Source organism: Erinaceus europaeus, chromosome 9 (assembly GCF_950295315.1).
Source record: "Erinaceus europaeus chromosome 9, mEriEur2.1, whole genome shotgun sequence".
NCBI classification, from domain to species: Eukaryota; Metazoa; Chordata; class Mammalia; order Eulipotyphla; family Erinaceidae; genus Erinaceus; species Erinaceus europaeus.
Genome location: NC_080170.1, coordinates 44,864,406 through 44,887,745, shown reverse-complemented (window position 1 = coordinate 44,887,745; position 23,340 = coordinate 44,864,406). Strand labels below are relative to the sequence as shown.

Here is a 23,340-nt window from a genome sequence, read left to right as displayed (position 1 = left end):
AAGTCTCTCCTCCTTGCACCCACTCCCTGGCAGGGTGAATAGCCTAGTGCAGGCCAGGTTTCCAACTAGTCTCCAAAGGCCCTGAAATTACCAGAGAAGAGAAGAAGCAAAATGCAAAGAACAGGGCCCCTACCTGAATTGTTCATGAAGCAGGCTCGGTGCAACTTCCCGCTGTAGAACTCCAAGCCAATGATGGCGAACATCAAGATGGCAAAGAAGAGCAGAAGGCCAATCTGCAGAAGAGGCACCATGGCCTTCATGATGGACTTCAGCACGATCTGCAGGCCTGGGAAGAAGGAGAGAGAGGGGCAGATGGAGCCTTCACTTAGTGCGTCTGATACAGCAGGCTCCGCTTACCCTTTTCTAGAAAGGGAAGGGCAAGTCTTTGAGGGGGAAAAGGGGCTTGGGAGATAATTTAGTGTTAGAGCATAGGATTTGCATGCCTACAGTCCCGAAGCCTCAAGTTCAATCCCCAGCACTACCGTATGTCAGAACAGCATTCTGATCTCTTTCTCTCTCTCTCTCTCTCGATGTCTCTCTCCTGAAAGCAAATTTTAAAATAGAATCAAGGTCATAAGATTCTAGATTCAATTATAAAGGGATAATAGGATAAGTCAAGCCAGAGTCCTACTATCTCACGCTGAGAGATCAATCTCCCTCCTTCCCTCCAGCCCCTGGCCAATTACGTGCATGTGAGTCCCCTAGCCCAACTTCTCTTCCTGCCCTACCTTCTAGATTCCACCTGAAGATTAAATACTCAGAATGTGCCTCTTTCCTAAAGCAAATCAGGCCTAGCTCTGTGCCCTGAAGGGTTATGCGCTCCAGGAGAGCAAGCCCAGAGTCCTTCCTTCCTACCTCACCCAACCCTGCTCCACCTGCTCCATTGTTGCAACAGCACTGTTAGTATAGCCTACACTCGTAAATACCATCTCTTCTTACCCAGAATGATAGGATTTTGGTCTAGGAAAACCATCATAGAGTTACATTAGACTGAAGGAATAAGATGTCTCCTTCTCCCTCTCTGGACTGGAAACAGTCTAAGTATCCAGCAACACAGAAATGCCTCAAAGAAGTTGGGCTAAAAATCTAGACTTTTAAATCACATTTTGAAGGGCATTTGGTGTCAGGAAGAGCAAATGTCATGACAAAATCCAAAGCTATTAATCAAGTTGGATCCCAAATGATATTCATACTATGTGTCCTTAACTTGGTACACCACTCCCCAGCCCTCTACCAAATGATATTAAAATGCATGGAGAAAAATGAATGAAAACACACTAAAATTGTCACAAAAGTTCTATCAGAATGTTTCAGTTCTCAGCTTCACCACAGCTAAAGCTGAACAGTGCACTGGTAACAAACAGATAAGTTGTATTAGAATGACAGGCTACAGAACACTTCTCATTTTCATTGTATTTTTTTCTTTACTTTCCACATTTTCTCTAAAGTGCTCTCATTATTGCATGTGTAGTACTACCATTTAGTGGCTTTTCCTGGGCCAAATTTCTTACTTGTCTATTTAAGAAAGGAAGGGGGGGGAGATAGCATAATAGTTATGTGAACACTCATGCCTGAGGTTCTGAGGTCCCAGGTTCAATCCCTTGCACCACATAATCCAGAGCTGAGCAGTGCTCTGGTAAAAAAATACAGTCCATTTAAGAAATTATAGACGGAGACACACAGAGACGGATAGAAAGATAATAGAGACACCAAAGAACTGCTCCACTGGCCACGGTGGGTGCTCCCATGTGGTGCTGGGGCTTGTAACCAGGGCCCCACACATGGTTAAAACAAATACTCTACTGTGTGAACTACCTCCTGACACTCCCACCCCAGGTTATTAAATTAAAAATTATTTATTTTCATTACAGAAGAACAGAGTAGTACTGCTTAGCTCTGGCATATGCAGTCCCAGGGATTGAACCTGGAGTCTCTCACATGCTAGTCCTGTGTGTTACTGATTCACTATCTGCCATGTTCTCATTATATTCTAAGTCTACAAAAGAAAAAAAAACCTGTTCATTTAAAAATGAAGCACACTATGATTTAATTGCCAGGGAGGCTATTTGTGGTTTCTCCCCCGCAACCAGTTCTCCCACACCCCTGTCCTGTGGAGGTCATGTGAGTGAATCTGCATACAGAGAAGAAAGAAAGTTGCTCACTAGGTATCCCTGACACCAGCTTCAGGGGCCTCAGGACGCGCACGGCCCGCAGGGTCCTCAGGTCGACGTGCGTGTTGAAGTGAGTTCCTGCAGTGGCCAGGATGCTATAGGAGAAGACACAGAAGGTCAAGGTTACCAGAGCCCACTCTCAGACCTGCTCCTCAGGATACTGGGTTCTGGAAGGACACGCCTAGAAAGGACACAGAGTCCATGTCCGCTGCGTGTGGGTGTACCTGAGTGGTGGGTGACTCACCAGGGGAGTTAAATTTAGCTACATCTGGGTTTCACTTTGCAAAGGAGAAAAACTTACCACTGTATTGGAATCCTTGTCACATAACATGAGTGTAACACAGGGCCCCAGTCCCTGCCTCACTTCTCCCCTAAACTTTGTCCCCTACTCTCCTCTCTAGCCCTTGCCAACCTCCACACATAGCACTCAGTGCCTCTACCCCCTCAACTTGCCAATGTCTTAGCTTCTTTTTTTTTTATTTAACAGATTTCTTAGGTTCTCTTGTCTTCTACTTATGTTATCCAAATTTAAAAGTAAGAACTTCACTCTTGTAAGGAATTTTAGGAGAGGGACAATCTTGCCAAGTCTTCTCCATCTCAGACCCAAACTTCCATTCCTCATCAGCTATGAAGTGATTAGGCCAGCAAAGTCTCCATCACTGCTTCTGATTGTACTCTATGGCCAAAGAGGGAAACCAGAGATGGGAATAATATAATTTCTATAATTAAGTGAAAACTGAAGAGGAAAAGGAGGAACAAGAAATGTGGGGAACAGAATGGAAAAGGAGAACTGGAACAAATTAATAAAGGGAGAAGAGGAGATGAAGAGAAATTACAAGGGTACTTAGGAAGATGGGATCACTGTTCTGTTTATTTCGTTGATAGAAGAAGGAACACTATATCACAAGGGGTGATTCTGCTTTCTCTCAGGTTCCTTCTGTTTGAAAACCCAGTGGGTTGAACCTACCAAATTCAGAAACTGGACTTCCACGTTTTCTCTTCTCATGAAGCTGTTCTGCAAAGGGGAAGTTTCTCCCTTGCCCAGTGTTAGTAAGGTCCATTTCAGAACATGAAGGAAGAGATAGAAAGACAAAATCACAAAGGCAAAAAAAAAATGCAGTGGCCAGTGAGCACTGGAAGAAAACATGGGGCTTAAGACAAGGGAAATAAGAAGAAATAAAAGGGTAGAGGGGGCAGAGACAAGATGATGAATTGGAGACAACACCTGGTGTGAGCTCCAAAAAGAAGCAGCTTACAACCTGGGAATCTCTGGAGAGGGTAGGATATCTGGGCCATCAGTGAAAAGGGTGAATAAGGGGTGGTCAGGGTGACACCAAAAGAGTTCTATAACCCACTCTTGAGCTGGCAAACAGAGGTTAATGGGACAAAGAAAGGAAAATCTTTAGCTTGACCACTTCTGAACTCCCCTCCCCCCCTACCCCAGAACCAGCCCCCACAGGTGGCCAGCTGCTCCTAGCAGGCTTCCTGCAGAGCTATTTTCTTTACTAAGATTCCTGGATCAGCAGGGATGTCATTCCAAGCCTTTTCCTTTTCCTTTTCTTTTTGAAGAGGGCTGGAGATCTATTTGAGTGACAGAATACCTGACCAATCAGGGCCTCAGCCTCACATGGGAAAAACAAGCTGGAGTTTTGTGTTTTTTTGTTTTTGTTTTTAGGTTTGTCTGTTTTTATACTTTTTATAATTGGTTGTCTTTGCTTGGTTTAGGAAGGGGAGCAGGCTGCATGCAGCCAATCAGGAGTGGTGCAAGCTGCAGACTGACTGTTAAGGTTTTTTACTCTATTTTATTTTATTATTACTATTATTATATATGTGTGCCACTTTTCCTTCCTCTTCAGGTTTATCAAAATTAACTGTTGTTGCTTTTTCCATGGATAGGTGACTGGGTGTGCTACCCATTGTAGGAGGAACTTGTTTCTCTCTCCCTCTTCCCTCCACCTTCGTTTTCTCTCCTCCTAGCTAATTAAAAAAAAGAACTTTCCTCTCACTGCTCTTTTTTTTTTCTTCCTTCTTTTGCTTTCCAAATTCACTGACTTTTTTGTGAATTATTTTGTGGAAGAAATCTGACTCGGATTGAAGTGTGTGTGTGTGTGTGTGTGTGTGTGTGTGTGTGTGTGTGTGTCTTTTCCACTTTCTTTTATCCTCTTGCTATCCTTACAGTTTATAGTGGAAAATACATTTGCATAATTGTCTATTCTTGGTTTGCCTTTTTTCCTTTCTCTTCTTTTTGTTTTGTTTGTTTTTCTTGGACTGGAGGTGTTGTTTGGCTAGCTGGTATTGGCTGAACTGCATAATTCCTTGCTTCAGTTGCTATTGTTGTAATTTCTGAGGTTGGTGACTGCATTTGTGAAAAGACTTTAGGATGGCTTGCACTCAAAACACAACAACTGAAGAATGAAAGAACAGAAAAATACAAACCACATTAATTTAAAAAAATCAAAGGTTAAATCAAGAGCAAATAAAACTCCTACCACAATGAATCAGGACAGGAGCCCAGAAGAAACTCCAAATCAGTCAGAAGTATCCATAGATAAGAAAAGTATGCAATCAATAATAAACCTCATAATCACAGGAATGAATACAACGATGGAGGAAAGGGCTATCAGAAATAGGAAAACAACATATGAGACCCTCAAAGAAAATACTAGCTACCTTGAGGTAATTAGAGAACTGTAAGCAGAAATAGCTGAGCTAGAAGGCCAATTAGCAGAACAAGCTAATATTATAACTCAACTGAAGAAGGAAGCTGAGGGAAGGGAAAGAAGATTAACAGAAGGAGAAAACAGAATTAGCCAGACAGAGAATGAGCTAGAGAAAACTAAGAAAGAGGTAAAAGAGCTCAAAAGAAGATTGAGAGACACTGAAAATAACAACAGAAACATATGGGATGAGCTCAGAAGAAGTAACATTCATATAATTGGCCTACCAGAGGAAGAAAGAGAGGAAGAGGAAGTAAGCATCTTAGAGTAAATAACAGAAGAAAACTTCTCAGACCTAAACAACAGAAAAGACATTAAGATTCAAGAGGCCCAGAGAGTCTTAAACAGAATCAACCCAGACCTGAAAATACCAAGACACATCGTAGTTATAAGGAAAAGAAGCAAGGATAAAGAAAGGATCCCAAAGGCTGCAAGAGAAAAACAAAAAGTCACATACAGGGGAAAACCCATAAGACTATCAGAAGATTTCTCCACTCAAACTCTAAAAGCCAGAATAGAATGGCAAGATATCTATCGAGCCCTCAATGAAAAAGGGTTTCAACCAAGGATAATATATCCTGCTAGACTTCATTCAAACTAGATGGAGAGATCAAAACTTTCTCAGACAGGCAACAATCACCAAGCCTGTCCTTAGAGAGGTTCTAAAAGACCTCTTATAAACAAGAACATCACCATAATGCTTGCCATGTGTCAGAGCAAATAAAAAATTGTTGAATGATGGCACTGCAATACCTTAAATTCATAATATCAATAAATGTCAATGGCTTAAACCCACCCATTAAAAAGCATAGAGTGGGAGAATGGATCATAAAACACAACACAACCACATGCTGCTTGAAAGAATCCCACCTGATTCAACAAGACAAACACAGACTTAAAGTGAAAGGATAGAAAACTATCATACAGGCTAGTGGACCACAAAAAAAGGCAGGGAGAGCCATTATCATCTCTGACACGATAGACTTTAAATTAAATAAAGTAATAAAAGATAGGCAAGGCTATTACATAATGATCAGAGGATCAATCAACCAAGAAGATTTATCAAATATTAACACCTATGCACCCAATGAGGGTCCATCTAAATACATCAAATACCTCCTGAAAGAACTACAAAAATACATCAATAAAGAAACAAGAGAATTAAACAAACAGATGGACAGACTAGACCTCCTGGGCATTTTTCAGAGTTCTTCACCCCCTAAAACTAGAATATACATACTTTTCAAATCCACTCAACACATCCTCAAGGAAAGACCACATGTTAGGCCACAAAGAAAGTATCAACATGTTCAAGAGCATTGAAATCAACCCAAGTATATTCTCAGACCACAGTGGAGTAAAGCTAACATTCAACATCAAACAGAAAATTACGAAAGATCACAAAATTTGGAAACCCAACAACATGCTGCATAATAACGCTAGGTCAAAGAGGCTCTCAAGAAAGAAATTCACATGTTCCTGGAAACAAATGAAAATGAAGATACAAGCTATCAAAATATTTGGGACACAGCTAAAGCAGTACTGAGAGGAAAACACATAGCCATACAAGCACACCTTAGAGAACAAGAAAAAGCTCAAATAAATGACCTTACTGCACATCTTAAGGACTTAGATAAAGAGGAACAAAGGAACCCTAAAGCAACCAGACAGATAGAGATCACTAAAATGAGAACAAAAATAAACAACATTGAAAAATAAGATAAACACACAAAAGATCAATGAAGCTAAATGTTGGTTCCTGAAAAATTAAACAAAATTGACAAACCCCTAGCCAGACTCACCAAAAAAAAAAAAAAGAGAGAGAGAAGACTCAAATAAATAGAATTGTAAACAACAGAGGAGATATCACAGCTGACACCACAGAAATCCAGAAAATCATGTGACACTTTTACAAAGAACTATATGCCACCAAGCTAGAGAATCTGGAAGAAGTGGAAGAATTCCTAGAAACATATGCCCTTCCAAAACTCAACCACGAAGAACTACAGAACATAAGTGCTCCAATCACAGACAAAGAGATTGAAACAGTTATTAAGAATCTTCTGAATAACAAAAGCCCTGGACAAGAAGGCTTTACAAACGAATTCTACAAAACCTTCAGGAAACAGTTACTATGTACACTTTTAAAGCTCTTCCACAAGATCGAAGAAACAGGAACACTCCCTTTCACCTTCTATGAAGCCAACATCACCCTGATACCAAAAGCAGATAGGGACACAACAAAAAGGAAAACTACAGATCAGTATCTCTGATGAACATAGATGCCAAAATATTGAACAAGATCCTGGCCAACCAGATACAGCAGTGTATCAAAAAGATTGTTCATCATGACCAAGTGGTATTTGTCCCAGGAATGCAAGGCTGGTTCAATATAGGTAAGCCAATCAATGTCATTCACCACATCAATAAATCCAAAACCAAAACCCACTTAATTATCTCAATAGATGCAGAGAAAGCCTTTGACAAAATCCAACACTCATTCATGCTCAAAACACTACAAAAAATGGGAATAGATGGGAAATTCCTCAGAATAGTGGAGTTCATATACAGCAAGCCTACAGCCAACATCATACACAATGGACAGAAGCTGACAACATTCCCTTCAGATCAGGGACTAGACAGGGAAGTCCATTATCACCATTATTCTACAACATAGTATTGGAAGTTCTTGCCATAGCAATCAGACAAGAGAAAGGAATCAAAGTAATACAGATTGGAAAGGATGAAGACAAGCTCTCAGGTTTTGCAGATGATATGATAGTATACACAGAAAAACCTAAATAATCTAGCAGAAAGCTTCTGGAAGTTATTAGGCAATATAGAAAGGTATCAGGCTACAAAATCAATGTACAAAAATCAGTGGCATTTCTTTATGCAAACACTAAATCCAAATAAGAGGATATCCAGAAATCACTCCCATTCACTGTTGCAGCAAAATCAATAAAATATCTAGAAATAAACCTGAACAAAGAAATGAAAGACCTGTATACTCAAAACTATGAGTAACTATTCAAGGAAATAGAAAATGATACCAAGGAGGGAGGTAAGATGGCGGCGGCCTGAGAAATCGCTGACAGCGAGTGCTCTGATAGCATCGTCGGCAACGGTAGGATTTTCTGCCTTTAGCAGGCCAGTCAATAAGGGGGGGGCACCAAAGAAGTGATTACAGTTTAATTTGGGTTAACAATTAGAGCAAAGGTGACATGGACTAGCGGGGCTCCAGAATTCCCAGGCGGCGCCAGGCAAGGCGAGTGCGCCGGGCATTGTCCTCCGCCCGCCCGGGAAGGCGGCTCCTCCGCCGATTGCAGAGCCCGGCGGGCAGAGGACCCGGAGAGAGCACTTTAGCTCGGGGGCTGCCTCTTGGGAGTCGCGAGGGTCCACCGCGACCCTGAGGGTGGATCCAAAGACTTCTTGAGTATAGCTCTCATTGGATCAAAGGACTTGGAGCTAGTTTTCATTTTTGAGAAATCCTTTAAAAAAGTCTGGAGGGCGGGGTTTCCCGGAAGATGGCGCCCGGAGAAGCTGCCAGCCTTTGAGCTCCGGACACATCTCGTGTAAACAATAGGATTTTCTGCCTTTAGCAGGCCAGCCAATAAGGGGCCATAACGGTCATACCAAGGATGTGTCTATAACTTAATTTGGGTTAAGAATTAGAGTAGGGGGAAAAAATTCTTTTTTCTTCCTTTTAATTTTCAAGCATACATCCTTCCCACCGCCCCCCCCGCCCCCATAAGCAGTGCCTGGGACCAGCTACTAGCAGGATAGCCCATACCACCAAACAGGGTTTTTTTTTTTTTTTTTTTTAATTCACTGATACACATTTGGGAAGTTCCTCGCACTGCTCTTTAATTACAACTCTTCTTCTTATCTTCTCCCTTTTCTCTCTCTTATCTCTCTCTATCTCTCTCTCTTTTTTTTTTTTTTTGTTAATCTTGTCATACACTTCTTTCTTCTTTGCCTTTCTGAATTTGTGAATTACTTTGGGGAAGAAATCTGACCCAGAGTGGACTCTCTACGTGTGTATCTCTGCTCTAGTTCCCTTTACACTCTTGTTACCCTTAGAATATACACTGGATAGTAGATTTGCATAACTGTCTATTCTTGCTATCCTCTCTTCCTTTTCTCTTTCTTCACTGGGATTTGGTTACTATTTTTTCACGGACTGGAGAAATTGTTTGGCTAACTGGTAACGATTAAACTCCTTCAATACTTACTTCAGTTGCTACTGTTATTCTGGAGGTTGGTGAGTGCAATTGTCATAAAGGTATTTAGTACAGTGTTACTTGTGCTCAAAACACAACAACTGAGGAACAACAGAGCATTAAAAAAAAAAAAGAAACACATAAATTAAAAAAAAATGGGTAGATTAAAAACAAATAAAACTGCTACCCCAATGAATGAAGACAAGAGCCCAGAAGAAACCACAAATCAGTCAGAAGTAACCATAGATAAGAAAAGTATGCAGGCAATAATAAACTTATTAATCACAGAAATGAAAACAACATTGGAGGAAAGAAATGGCAGTATTAGGGAAACAACAGTTGAGACCCCCAAGGAAAATACTGATTATCTTGAGACAATTAGAGAACTGAAAGCTGAAATAGCTGTAATGAAGAAAGAAGCTGAGGCAAGGGAAAGCAGACTAACAGAAGCAGAAAACAGAATTAGTCAGACAGAGGATGAGTTAGAGAAAACTAAGAAAGAGGTGAAAGAGCTTAAAAAGAGATTGAGAGACACTGAAAACAACAACAGAGACATATGGGATGATCTCAAAAGAAGTAACATTCGTATAATTGGCCTGCCAGAGGAAGAAAGAGAGGAAGGGGAAGCAAACATCCTAGAGGAAATAATACAAGAAAATTTCCCAGACCTGAATAACAGAAAGGATATCAAGGTGCAAGAGGCCCAGAGAGTACCAAACAGAATCAACCCAGACCTGAAAACACCAAGACACATCATAGTCACAATGAGAAGAAGTAAGGATAAAGAAAGGATCCTAAAGACTGCAAGAGAGAAACAAAAAGTCACATACAGGGGAAAACCCATAAGACTTTCTGCAGATTTTTCAACTCAAACTCTAAAAGCCAGAAGGGAGTGGCAAGATATCTATCGAGCCCTGAATGAAAAAGGGTTTCAACCAAGGATTATGTATCCTGCTAGACTTTCATTCAAGCTAGATGGAGGGATCAAAACCTTCTTAGACAAACAACAGTTAAAGGAGGCAACTATCACCAAGCCGGCCCTGAAAGAGGTACTAAAAGACCTCTTATAAACAAGAACATCACTATAATACTTGTAATATATCAGAGTAAACAAATTGTTTTTTAGAACAATGGCACTACAATACATTAAATCCATAATATCAATAAATGTCAATGGCTTAAACTCACCCATCAAAAGGCACAGGGTGGGGGGATGGATCAGAAAACATAACCCAACCATATGCTGCTTGCAAGAATCACATCTGTCACAACAAGATAAACACAGACTTAAAGTGAAAGGATGGAAAACTATCATACAGGCTAACGGTCCACAAAAAAGGGCAGGAACAGCCATTCTCATCTCAGACACGATAGATTTTAAATTGAATAAAGTAATAAAAGATAGGCAAGGACATTACATAATGATTAGAGGATCAATCAGCCAAGAAGACTTAACAATTATTAACATCTATGCACCCAACGAGGGACCATCTAAATACATTAAACACCTATTGAAAGAATTTCAAAAATACATCAATAGTAATACAATAATAGTGGGAGACTTCAATACCCCACTCTCACACTTAGACAGATCAACAAAGCAGAGAACCAATAAAGATACAAGAGAATTGAATGAAGAGATTGACAGACTAGACCTCTTGGACATTTTCAGACTCCTCCACCCCAAAAAACTGGAATACACCTTCTTTTCAAATCCACACAACACATACTCAAGGATAGACCACATGTTAGGCCACAAAGACAGCATCAATAAATTCAAGAGCATTGAAATCATCCCAAGTATCTTCTCAGACCACAGTGGAGTAAAACTAACTTTTAACAACAAACGGAAAATTATTAAAAGACATAGAATTTGGAAACTAAACAACATGCTCCTTAAGAACCACTGGGTCAGACACTCACTCAAACAGGAAATTCAAATGTTCCTGGAAACTAATGAAAATGAAGACACAACCTATCAAAATATTTGGGACACAGCTAAAGCAGTACTGAGAGGGAAACTTATAGCTATACAATCACATATTAAACACCAAGAAGAAGCCCAAATGAACGAACTTACTACACACCTCAAGGACTTAGAGGAAGAGGAACAAAGGAACCCTAAGGCAACCAGAAGGACAGAAATCACTAAAGTTAGAGCAGAAATAAACAACATCGAAAATAAAAGAACCATACAAAAGATCAATGAAGCCAAATGTTGGTTCTTTGAAAGATTAAACAAAATTGACAAACCCCTAGCCAGACTCACCAAACAAAAAAGAGAGAAGACTCAAATTAATAGAATTGTAAACGATACAGGAGATATCACAACTGACACCACAGAAATCCAGAGAATTCTGCGAAACTTCTATAAAGAACTATATGCCACCAAGCTAGAGAATCTGGAAGAAATGGAACAATTCCTAGAAACCTATGCACTTCCAAAACTGAACCAAGAAGAACTACAAAATCTAAATGCACCAATCACAGACAAAGAAATTGAAACCGTTATTAAGAATCTCCCCAACAACAAAAGTCCTGGACCAGATGGCTTCACAAACGAATTCTACAAAACTTTCAGGAAACAGTTAATACCCATACTTCTTAAGCTATTCCATAAGATTGAAGAAACAGGAATACTCCCTTCCACCTTTTATGAAGCCAACATCACCCTGATACCAAAAGCTGATAGGGACAGAACAAAAAAGGAAAACTACAGACCAATATCTCTGATGAACATAGATGCCAAAATATTAAACAAGATCTTGGCCAACCAGATACAGCAACACATCAAAAAGATTGTTCATCATGACCAAGTGGGATTCATCCCAGGAATGCAAGGCTGGTTCAACATCCGTAAATCAATCAATGTCATTCATCACATCAATAAAAGCAAAGCCAAAAACCACATGATTATCTCAATAGATGCAGAGAAAGCCTTTGACAAAATCCAACACCCATTCATGCTCAAAACTCTACAAAAAATGGGAATAGATGGGAAATTCCTCAAGATAGTGGAGTCTATATATAGCAAACCTACAGCCAACATCATACTCAATGGAGAGAAGCTGAAAGCATTCCCCCTCAGATCAGGGACTAGACAGGGCTGCCCACTGTCACCGTTACTCTTCAACATAGTATTGGAAGTTCTTGCCATAGCAATCAGGCAAGAGAAAGAAATCAAAGGAATACAGATTGGAAGGGAAGAAGTCAAGCTCTCACTATTTGCAGATGATATGATAGTATACATAGAAAGACCTAAAGAATCCAGTAGAAAATTACTGGAAGTTGTTAGGCAATATAGCAAGGTATCAGGCTACAAAATCAATGTACAAAAATCAGTGGCATTTCTTTATGCAAACACTAAATCTGAAGAAGAAGACATCCAGAAATCACTCCCATTTACTGTTTCAGCAAAATCAATCAAATACCTAGGAATAAAGTTGACCAAAGAAGTGAAAGACTTGTATGCTGAAAACTATGAGTCGCTACTCAAGGAGATAGAAACAGATACCAAGAAATGGAAAGATATCCCATGCTCATGGATTGGAAGAATAAATATCATCAAAATGAACATTCTCCCCAGAGCCATATACAAATTTAATGCAATACCCATCAAAGTTCCACCAAGCTTCTTTAAGAGAATAGAACAAACACTACAATCATTTATCTGGAACCTGAAAACACCTAGAATTGCCAAAAACATCCTAAGGAAAAGAAACAGAAATGGAGGCATCACACTCCCAGACCTTAAACTATATTATAAAGCCATCATCATCAAAACAGCATGGTACTGGAACAAAAATAGGCACACAGACCAGTGGAACAGAATTGAAAGCCCAGAAGTAAATCCCAACACCTATGGACATCTAATCTTTGATAAGGGGGCCCAAAGGATTAAATGGAAGAAGGAGGCTCTCTTCAATAAATGGTGCTGGGAAAACTGGGTTGAAACATGCAGAAGAATGAAATTGAACCACTTTATCTCACCAGAAACAAAAATCAACTCCAAATGGATCAAAGACCTAGATGTCAGACCAGAAACAATCAAATACTTAGAGGAAAACATTGGTAAAACACTTTCCCATCTACACCTCAAGGACATCTTTGATGAATCAAACCCAATTGCAAGGAAGACCAAAGCAGAAACAAACCAATGGGACTACATCAAATTGAAAAGCTTCTGCACATCCAAAGAAACTATTAAACAAACAGAGAGACCCCTCACAGAATGGGAGAAGATCTTCACATGCCAGACATCAGACAAGAAACTAATCACCAAAATATATAAAGAGCTCAGCAAACTTAGCCGCAAAAAAGCAAATGACCCCATCCAAAAATGGGCAGAGGAAATGAACAAAACATTCACCACAGAGGAGATCCAAAAGGCTAACAAACATATGAAAAACTGCTCTAGGTCACTGATTGTCAGAGAAATGCAAATTAAGACAACACTAAGATACCACCTCACTCCTGCAAGAATGGCATACATCAAAAAGGACAGCAGCAACAAATGCTGGAGAGGATGTGGGGACAGAGGAACCCTTTTACATTGCTGGTGGGAATGTAAATTGGTACAGCCTCTGTGGAGAGCAGTCTGGAAAACTCTCAGAAGGCTAGACATGGACCTTCCATATGACCCAATAATTCCTCTCCTGGGGTTATACCCCAAGGACTCCATAACACCTAACCAAAAAGAGGTGTGTACTCCTATGTTCATAGCAGCACAATTCATAATAGCTAAAACCTGGAAGCAACCCAGGTGCCCAACAACAGATGAATGGCTGAGAAAGCTGTGGTATATATACACAATGGAATACTATGCAGCTATCAAGAACAATGAACCCACCTTCTCTGACCCATCTTGGACAGAGCTAGAAGGAATTATGTTAAGTGAACTAAGTCAGAAAGTTAAAGATGAGTATGGGATGATCCCACTCATCAACAGAAGCTGACTTAGAAGATCTGAAAGGGAAACTAAAAGCAGGACCTGATCAAATTGTAAGTAGGGCACCAAAGTAAAAACCCAGTGGTGAGCGATAGACATGTAGCTTCCTGGGCCAGTGGGGGGTGGGAGTGGGCGGGAGGGATGGGTCACGGTCCTTTGGTGATGGGAATGGTGTTTATGTACACTCCTAGCAAAATGTAGACATATAAATCAGTAGTTAATTAATATGAGAGGGGGAAGTCAATTGTATGTCTCAAAGGTTCTCAAAAGACAAACTTGAATCTTTTAAATAGATAGGCTACATATTTGATATGCGGACTCTCTCAAAAGCCTAGACCAAGTAGATTAGAAGCTTCCAATAGCACAGCTATATACAAGATACTGGGTACTGTACAGCAAACCATAACAAAGGGACTTTTCAAAGTTAACCCTATTAACAAATAATGTGATGATAATATTAACTATTGATTGTCTTTTTGAACCCTAAGACAGCAGGAACCTCACATCTTCACTATAGAGCCCCTACTTCCCTCAGTCCTGGCACCCTTGGATAGGGCCCACTTTCCCGTATGCATCTCCCAATCCAAACCAAATAATATTGCATCCGCCGATCACAACCTAACCAAAGCAACGATTGCCATCTCAACATGCTTCACCTCAGACTGTATCCAGAAACTTCACGTGTGGAATGACAACCCTTCAGCTTCATTACTCGGGTGAGACCTTTCCTTTAATAGTACACTCTAATTTCATCTCAGGTAGTTCACTTTCTTTTTTTTTTTTTTTTTTTTTTTTTTTTTTTTTTTTATTTTTTTTTTTTTGTTATAAATTTTTTTTTTTTTTTATTTAAATTTTTAATTTAAGAAAGGATTAGTGAACAAAGGCATAAGGTAGGAGGGGTACAACTCCACACAATTCCCACCACCCAATCCCCATAACCCACCCTCTCCCATGATAGCCTTCCCATTCTCTAGCCCTCTGGGAGCATGGACCCAGGGTCGTTGAGGGTTGCAGAAGGTAGAAGGTCTGGCTTCTGTAATTGCTTCCCTGCTGAACATGGGTGTTGACTGGTCGGTCCATACTCCCAGTCTGCCTCTCTCTTTCCCTAGTCAGGTGTGTCTCTGGGGAAGCTGAGCTCCAGGACACATTGGTGGGGTCCTCAATCCAGGGAAGCCTAGCCAGCATCCTGGTGGCATCTGGAACCTGGTGATTGAAAAGAGAGTTAACATACAAAGCCAATCAATTTGTTGAGCAAACATGGATCCCAAGATTGGAATAGTGGAGAGGAAGTGTTGGGGAGGTACTCACTGCAAACTCTAGTGTAATCCTGCTTTCAGGTATATATTTTGCAGTAGTTTATGGATACGTGTGCACATACGCTCTCTCTCACAGAAACTGGTATATGTCTAGGTTATGGGACTTTGTTAGAAAGTGAGGTAGTTCACTTTCTAACAAAGTCCCATAACCTAGACATACAACACTTTCTGTGAGAGAGAGCTTATGTTCACACGTATCCATAAACTACTGCAAAATATATACCTGAAAGCAGGATTACACTAGAGTTTGCAGTGAGTACCTCCCTAACACTTCCTCTCCACTATTCCAAACTTGGGATCCATGATTGCTCAACAAATTGTTTGGCTTTGTATGTTAACTCTCTTTTCAATCACCAGGTTCCAGATGCCACCAGGATGCTGACTAGGCTTCCCTGGATTGAAGACCCCACCAATGTGTCCTGGAGCTCAGATTCCCCAGAGACACACCTTACTAGGGAAAGAGAGAGGCAGACTGGGAGTATGGACCGACCAGTCAACGCCCATGTTCAGCGGGGAAGCAATTACAGAAGCCAGACCCTCTACCTTCTGCAACCCTCAACGACCCTGGGTCCATGCTCCCAGAGGGCTAGAGAATGGGAAGGCTATCATGGGAGAGGGTGGGTTATGGGGATTGGGTGGTGGGAATTGTGTGGAGTTGTACCCCTCCTACCTTATGCCTTTGTTCACTAATCCTTTCTTAAATAAAAAATTAAAAAAAAAAAAAAAAGAAAAGAAAATGATACCAAGAAATGGAAAGACATTCTATGCTCATGGATTGGAAGAATTAATATCATCAAAATGAATATTCCCCCAGAGCCATATACAAATTTAATGGGATACCCATCAAAGTTCCACCAAGCTTCTTTAAGAGAATAGAGCAAAAATTACAATCATTTATCAAGAACCAGAAAACACCTAGAATTGCCAAAACAATCTTGAAAGAAAAAAACAGAAATGGAGGTATCACCCTCCCAGATCTCAGACTATATTATAAGGTCATCATCATCAAATCAGCCTGGTACTGGAACAGAAATAGGCACACAGACCAGTGGAACAGAATTGAAATCCCAGAACTAAACCCCCACACCTATGGACATCTAATCTTTGATAAGGGGGCCCAAAGTATTAAATAGAGAAAGGAGGCTCTCTTCAGTAAATGGTGCTAGGAAAACATGCAGAAGAATGAAACTGAACCACTTTATCTCACCAGAAACAAAAGTCAACTCCAAGTGGATCAAGGATGTTAGACCAGAAACTATCAAATACTTAGAGGGAAACATTGGTGGAACACTTTCCCACCTAAACCTCAAGGAAATCTTTAATGATTGAAAACCAATTGAAAGGAAGACAAAACAAAAACAAATCAATGGGACTACATCAAATTGAAAAGCTTCTGCACAGACAAAGAAACCATCACCCAAGCAAAGAGACCCCTCACAGAATGGCAGATCTTCACATGGCATACATCAGACAAGAGACTAATAACCAAAATATACAAAAAGTTCAGCAAACTTAGCAACAAAAAAAGCAAATGACCCTATCCAAAAATGGGTAGAGGATATGAATAGAACACTCACTACAAAAGAGATTCAAAAAGGCTAACACTTGAAAAATTGCTCCAGGTGCTGATTGTCAGAGAAATGCAAATAAAGACAACATTGAGATACCACCTCACCTCTGTGAGAATGGCATACATCTAAAAGGACAGCAGCAACAAATGCTGGAGAGGCTGTGGGGAGAAAGGAACCCTTCTGCACCGCTGGAATGTAAACTGGCCCAGCCTCTGTGGAAAGCAGTCTGGAGAACTCTCACAAGTATAGACATGGACCTTCCATATGACCCAGTAATTCTTCTCCTGGGGATATACCCCAAGGACTCCATAACATCCAACCAAAAAGAAATGTGTTCATAGCAGCACAATTTGTAATAGCTAAAACCTGGAGGCAACCCAGGTTCCCAACAACAGATAAGTGGCTACACACACAATGGAATACTACGCAGCTATTAAGAACAATGAATCCGAGGCTGGGTGGTGGCTCACCTGGTTGAGCGCACATGTTACAACGTACAAGGACCCAGGTTCGAGGCCCCAGTCCCCTCCTGCAGGGAGAAAGCTTCGCAAGTGGTGAAGCAGTGCTGCAGGTGTCTCTCTGTCTCTCACCCTCTTTATCTCTTCTTTCCCTCTTGATTTCTGTCTCTATCAAATAAATAAAGATAATAAATTTTTTTAAAAAAAGAACAATGAACCCACCCCCTCTGACCCATCTTGGATGGAGCTAGAAGGAATTATGTTAAGTGAGCTAAGTCAGAAAACAAAGACGAGTATGAGATGATCCCACTCATAAACAGAAATTGAGAACTAAGAACAGAAAGGGAAATTCAAAGCATGATTTGACTGAGTTTGGAGTAAGGCACCAAAGTAAAAATCTCCAGGTTGAGGGTGAAAGTGGATGTTCGGCTTCATTGGGGGTGGGGGGGATGGGATGGGATGGGACATAGTCTTTTGATGGTGGGAATGGTGTTTATGTCAGTGTTTCATTTTTATAAATAAAAATTAAGAAATAATAAATAAAAGTTGGGGTAGAAGCAAATGTCAGTGAAATAAAAATGCCCATCTGGGTAACAGAACAAAAGTAAAGCAAAGAACAACAAAGCCCAACAAATGGACCTGAAACTCAAACAAGCTTCCATAGTAAGGGATAAAAGCTCATATCCAGGCAGAGAGGAAACAAAGAAAAGAGTGTTACCAAGGTAAAAAAAAAAATCACTCTATGTCACAATGGACCACAATGAAGAAGAAATTAATACAGGACTTTAATCTGACAGGCAATGGAGAGAGATGATACTGAAAGTCCAGCACCTATTACAATTTTGTGCCTCCCTCTATACAACAATGGAAAATTAATAGGTATAATCTCCATGGGAGTTACAGTGACAGTCTTTCTGAAAACCAGGTAGTTTGTGAAGAGCAGCCCGGTGGACACAACCATTTTAAAATTCAGTTTCCATAGTAACAGACCCTGGAGGTATAGTTTGGGAGGTGTACTTCTTAAGCAGCCTACAACCTGCAACCTCAATCTAGTCACTGTAATATCTCTAGCCATGAATTCCACTCTTCTTACTAGTGCACTTCAATTCATCAAGCACAGATTGGGGTGTCTTTCCTTCTGTGTGTGTGGAAGGCAGAGCTGAAGAAAACAGAATTCTCAGGAATGCCTGATACCACTGGGGAGACAGATGAGAAAAAGAGCTTCCTCTGAAGTGTGATAGGGACAGTGAGAAAGTGGAAACAGAAGCTCTTGAAAGCATATAGTAGGACCTTTTTCCTCAGTTAATCATCTTCCTCTAAGAATTCTGAGGCTCCTGCTTTGTGCAAGTGGCTGAGAGTCCAGTGTAGTTCCTATTCAAGAAGGTTTAAATAGGAGTTGAGAAGAATCCAGTAACCACTGTGCAACTGCATAGTCCCAGTTGGCAAACCCCTTGTTAGTAAGAAAAGTTCTAGAAGTCAGGGGAGTACTAGCCAAGTTTGGTAGGCCTTGAAGGATTTGCATGGAACTAGATAGAGGTGATTATACTTAATGAGGCAAGTAAGAAAGTCAAAAACAACAACTAGATTTTGCTCATATGTGAAATTTAAAAAAGTGAAGCACATGAACTTGCAAAGAAAAAGAAGGGGGGAGAGGGAGAGAGAGAGGGGTGGGGAGGAGGAGGAGGAGGAGCCACCACTGCTGCCAAGCTCTCTCTCTGGAACTTTATGAGAATTATAATGGTTATCATGGGGGAGAAGCAGTGGCACTGGGCACACAGAACTTTGGTGATGGGTGTGGAGTGTAATTATACCACTGTAATCTTAAACCCTTTAAAGCAATATTAAATAGCTAATTACAATTTAAAAATAAAATAATTTTTAAAAAAAAGAAATATGGGGGATCAGGCAGTAGCGCAGTGGGTTAAGCACACGTGGCACAAAGCGCAAGGACCAGCGGAAGGATACTGGTTTGAGCCCTGGCTCCCCACCTGCTGGGGACTTGCTTCACAGTGAAGCAAGTCTGCAGGTGTCTGTCTTTCTCTCCACCTCACTGTCTTCTTCTCCTCTCTCCATTTCTCTCTGTCCTGTCCAACAACAATGACATCAGTAACAATGATAATAATAACCACACAATGGTAAAAACAACCAGGGTAACAAAAGGGAAAAATGGCCTCCAGGAGCAGTGGATTCGTGGTGCAGGCACCGAGCCCTGGCGATAACCCTGGAGGCAATATATATATATATATATATATATATATATTTATATATCACAGAAAATCTGACACTTAATGAAAGGAACAGGAAAACACACTTGGGACACAGCCTATGCCTGTCAGCACATACAGAATATTCTGGAAGCCTGTCTTCAAGCATTCCAGGGCCTACTGAATGTTTTCCAACATGTGGATAGACTCCCGCTCTCCAGGATACAGCACAGGGTAGAATCTGTACATTCTTCCAGGGGCTTTAGAGACAGAAAGGGAAGCAAAAAGAAACAAAATTTTGGAGGACTGGGCGGTGGCATACAGGGTTAAACACACATAGTAAAAGAAACAAAATTCAGGGAGTCAGGTGGTAGCACAGCGGGTTAAGGGCACATGGCGTGAAGCACAAGGACCAATGTAAGGATCCTGGTTCTAGGCCCCCCCCCCCCCAGGGGAGTCACTTCACAGGCATTAAAGCAGGTCTGCAAGTGTCTATCTTTCTCTTCCCCTCTCTGTCTTCCTCTCCTCTCTCCATTTCTCTGTCCTATCCAACAACGACAATGTCAATAATAATGACAACAACAATAAAAAACAAGGGCAACAAAAGGGAAAATAAATTAAGAAGAAAAAGAAAAAAAAATTCAAAGACCGGCCTCCCAGCAAAACCTTGATGTACATGGGATTCAGCACAACTGCATGCTTGCCTGTGTTGAAAAGCCCAGAGCAGGGGAGTCTGGTGGTTAAGCACATGTGGTGTGAAGCGCAAGACATCGTAAGAATCCCGGTTCGAGCCCCCGGCTCACCACCTGCAGGGGTGTCACTTCACAGGCAGTGAAGCAGGTCTGCAGGTGTCTACCTTTCTCTCCTCCTCTCTGTGTTCCCCTCCTCTCTTCGTTTCTCTCTGTCCTATCCAACAATGATGACATCAATAACAACAACAATAAAAAACAAGGGCAACAAAAGAAAAAAGAAAAGCCCAGAGCAGGAGGTGAGGAGAAGCCAACAGCAGAAAAGCTTGAAGCCCTCTATCTAGCAGTTGTGGACTCTATGAAATGTTCTAACAGGGGCTTACAAAAGTGCAAGAGGTCAAATACAGTGCTAACAGTCTGCCTGTAGAAATACAGTATCTTGTTAAATCTTTAAAAAGCCCTGATATCACTACTGGCTCCATTGCACATAAGAAGAAACTGAGAATAAGAAAAAAAAAAATCAAGTTGCTAATTAATGGCAAGGACAGAAATGATAGCCAGTTCTCTTTTCTCATTCCATATTAGCACTAGAGGTCCCAAATCCAATATGAGGTTAAAAACACCAAAGTCACCATTTTCTGTCCCCGAGTAAGCCAGTGAACTTGGTCCTTTTCATTCCTAGGCCAGCCCACAAATGCCTCACAGAAGCAGAAGCAGCAGGTGTAAAGCTGTGACAGTCCCCCTCCCCTCACATACATCAACACACACACACACACACACACACACACACACACTCACACACTCACAAACACACTCACACACACACACACACACACACACACACACACACACACACATACAGTGTGTAGATTCAAAGCGAGGCTACTGGAAGAACTCCAGTTGCAAGTTAATAAAAGCCTAAGCTCTGCCCTGATCCAGGAGGGGCATGTGCGCATCAGGGAAGGGCTTTGCTCTTGGTTTCTTCAGTCAGTGTGAGCACAGAGTCTGGTGGAGAGCTCTGTACAGAGAGGAAGCCTAATGACTCTTCTGCCCCCAAAGCAAAGGACAAACAGCAAATGTCAACGTCTGACCACCACTGTGTTGGTGCAGTTTTCTGCTCACTGTGGTTTCAAAGCCCTGTCCAGTGGACATCACAGCTCAGCCCTGCCTCCAGTGCTCTCGCTGGTGACTATCAGCAGGTGAGAAGAGAAGCTGACACGTATGACGAGAAGAGGAAGGTGTGGCCTGGACATCACAATTATGGTGCCACAGAGCAGATAGTGACATTCCAATCAGCTACAATGAAATGATCTCTCTCAAGTTAGTTACCCATAAAACTCTTCAACCCTGCACTCCTTTTGACCTGAGGATTCTGTCCTTTCATTCTTGTCCATCAAGTCTAGGAGTCTTTTGTTTGTGGACTGATTTCACCATATAATCCCACTGCTGAAAAATACATTGGAATGTTATAGATTGTGGCACTAAACATGTATTTGTGGCTTACCTGAAATTCCAACTGAAGTAACCAATCTGTGTTTCAATTTGTTTGCAATCCAAGTGGCAACCAAAAATAACCAGGTAGAGAGCCTGCTCTCAGTTGATGGCCCTGCCTTAAACAAATGTGCAAACTCTCATCTGAGAAAGGACACGTCAGGGTTTGTTAGCATGAGGCTCAGGAAGTCAGCATGAGGCTCCTAAAGTCTAGAATTTACCATCACTGTCTTAGCCCATATAAACCCCCAGTTAGCATTCATGTAGCATTCAAAAGGTAGGTTATTCATAATGTATAAGCAGATGAGTTGTGTAGCACCAGTAGAGGGAACTAGGTGCTTAATCAGCCCAGACTAGATGGTGACCTTGAGGGGGTCAGGAGGGATCTGGCTCAAGTCATTTCTCAACACAGAGCAGAGTGAAGGCATCACTTCCACAGGAAGGTAATGGAATCAATATGCTGAGGCCTCTGGAGAGCATTCCTCCTTCATTTCTTTACCATTTTACCTCTGATGAGGCATTGAAGTCAAGCAGAACCTTCCTTTAATGCAAGTCCTAGATTCCTAACCCCCCAAATTCCCTCCTGCCTGGAATGCCTGTCCTCTGACCAAGTAATAGAAACTTGGCCTCAGGGCCTAAGTGGCATGTCCCCTGTCCTAGGAAAATATAAAAGTGACCTAAACTGGGAGTCTTAAGATCAAGGCAGAGGACAGACTCTCTAGCCATGCTGGATGGTTTCCATCAAGTTCTATCACTTACTCTAGCTGGTCAGACCTTAGGCAATTGCCTCTCTGACTGTAGGCTTCCTATCTGTTAGAAGGGGGCAGTGCCTTCCCAAGTGAGTGGATATAAAGACCAAATGGGATAGTGAGGGCCAGAGAGATAGTTCACCTTAGAAGGCACCTGGTCTGCCATGTGCATTACCCAAGTATGAGTGCCTGATCCTCATAGCTTTAAAGGGAGATTTGGTCTCTCTGTCTATCTATCTGTCTGTAAAAAGGTCAGTCCAGAGTGTTGAAGATCCTCAAGAACAAAAAAAAAAAAAAAAAAGCTAATAATTGAGAATTTCTTTACAGGTCAGAAAATGACCTGAACTTACCTTATATACCAACAATAAAAAAAACAAAAATACCTTGAGAAGGTATCAAATTGAAGGGGATTTGATTATGGGGCTGAGAAAATGCAAAAGCAGAAATCTTGGTAGACTCAGTAATGTTTCCCAAGAATATCCAGGACAGTTACTGGAAACTGAATGTCATCTTTCATGACAAAAGGGACTCTAAAGATGGGATTAAGGATTTTGAGATGAGCTTATTTAAGAGTACTCTGGTGAGAACTTGATGCATTCATGGAAGAGGGAAAGAAATATTCCAGAGAAAGAAGAAGGCCATGTAAGGCTCAAGGCAAGATACTGTCCTGCTAGTTTTTAAGATGGAGGAAACAAGAGCAGAAGAATTCAAGGAGTGGAGTTCCAGAAACTGGGAAAAGCACAATGACTTCTCTCCTAATGTACTCTCTGGTTTTGACCCAGTGACTTGGGAGTTTCTGAGTT

At 41.1% G+C, this 23,340-nt stretch overlaps 1 protein-coding gene across 12 annotated transcripts in view; it reads right to left on the bottom strand.

Moving 5' to 3' along the window:
* CACNA1E (calcium voltage-gated channel subunit alpha1 E) overlaps nt 1-23,340 on the bottom strand; it is a 558,522-nt gene that overhangs the window by 208,410 nt on the left and 326,772 nt on the right. For all 12 annotated transcript variants that reach the window (XM_060197790.1, XM_060197787.1, XM_060197789.1 and 9 more), the window contains 2 exons: nt 2,163-2,266; nt 134-286 (listed from right to left, as the gene is read on the bottom strand). In XM_060197790.1, coding sequence (XP_060053773.1) covers nt 134-286; nt 2,163-2,266 — 257 coding nt within the window. The remainder of the gene's footprint in view (nt 1-133; nt 287-2,162; nt 2,267-23,340) is intronic.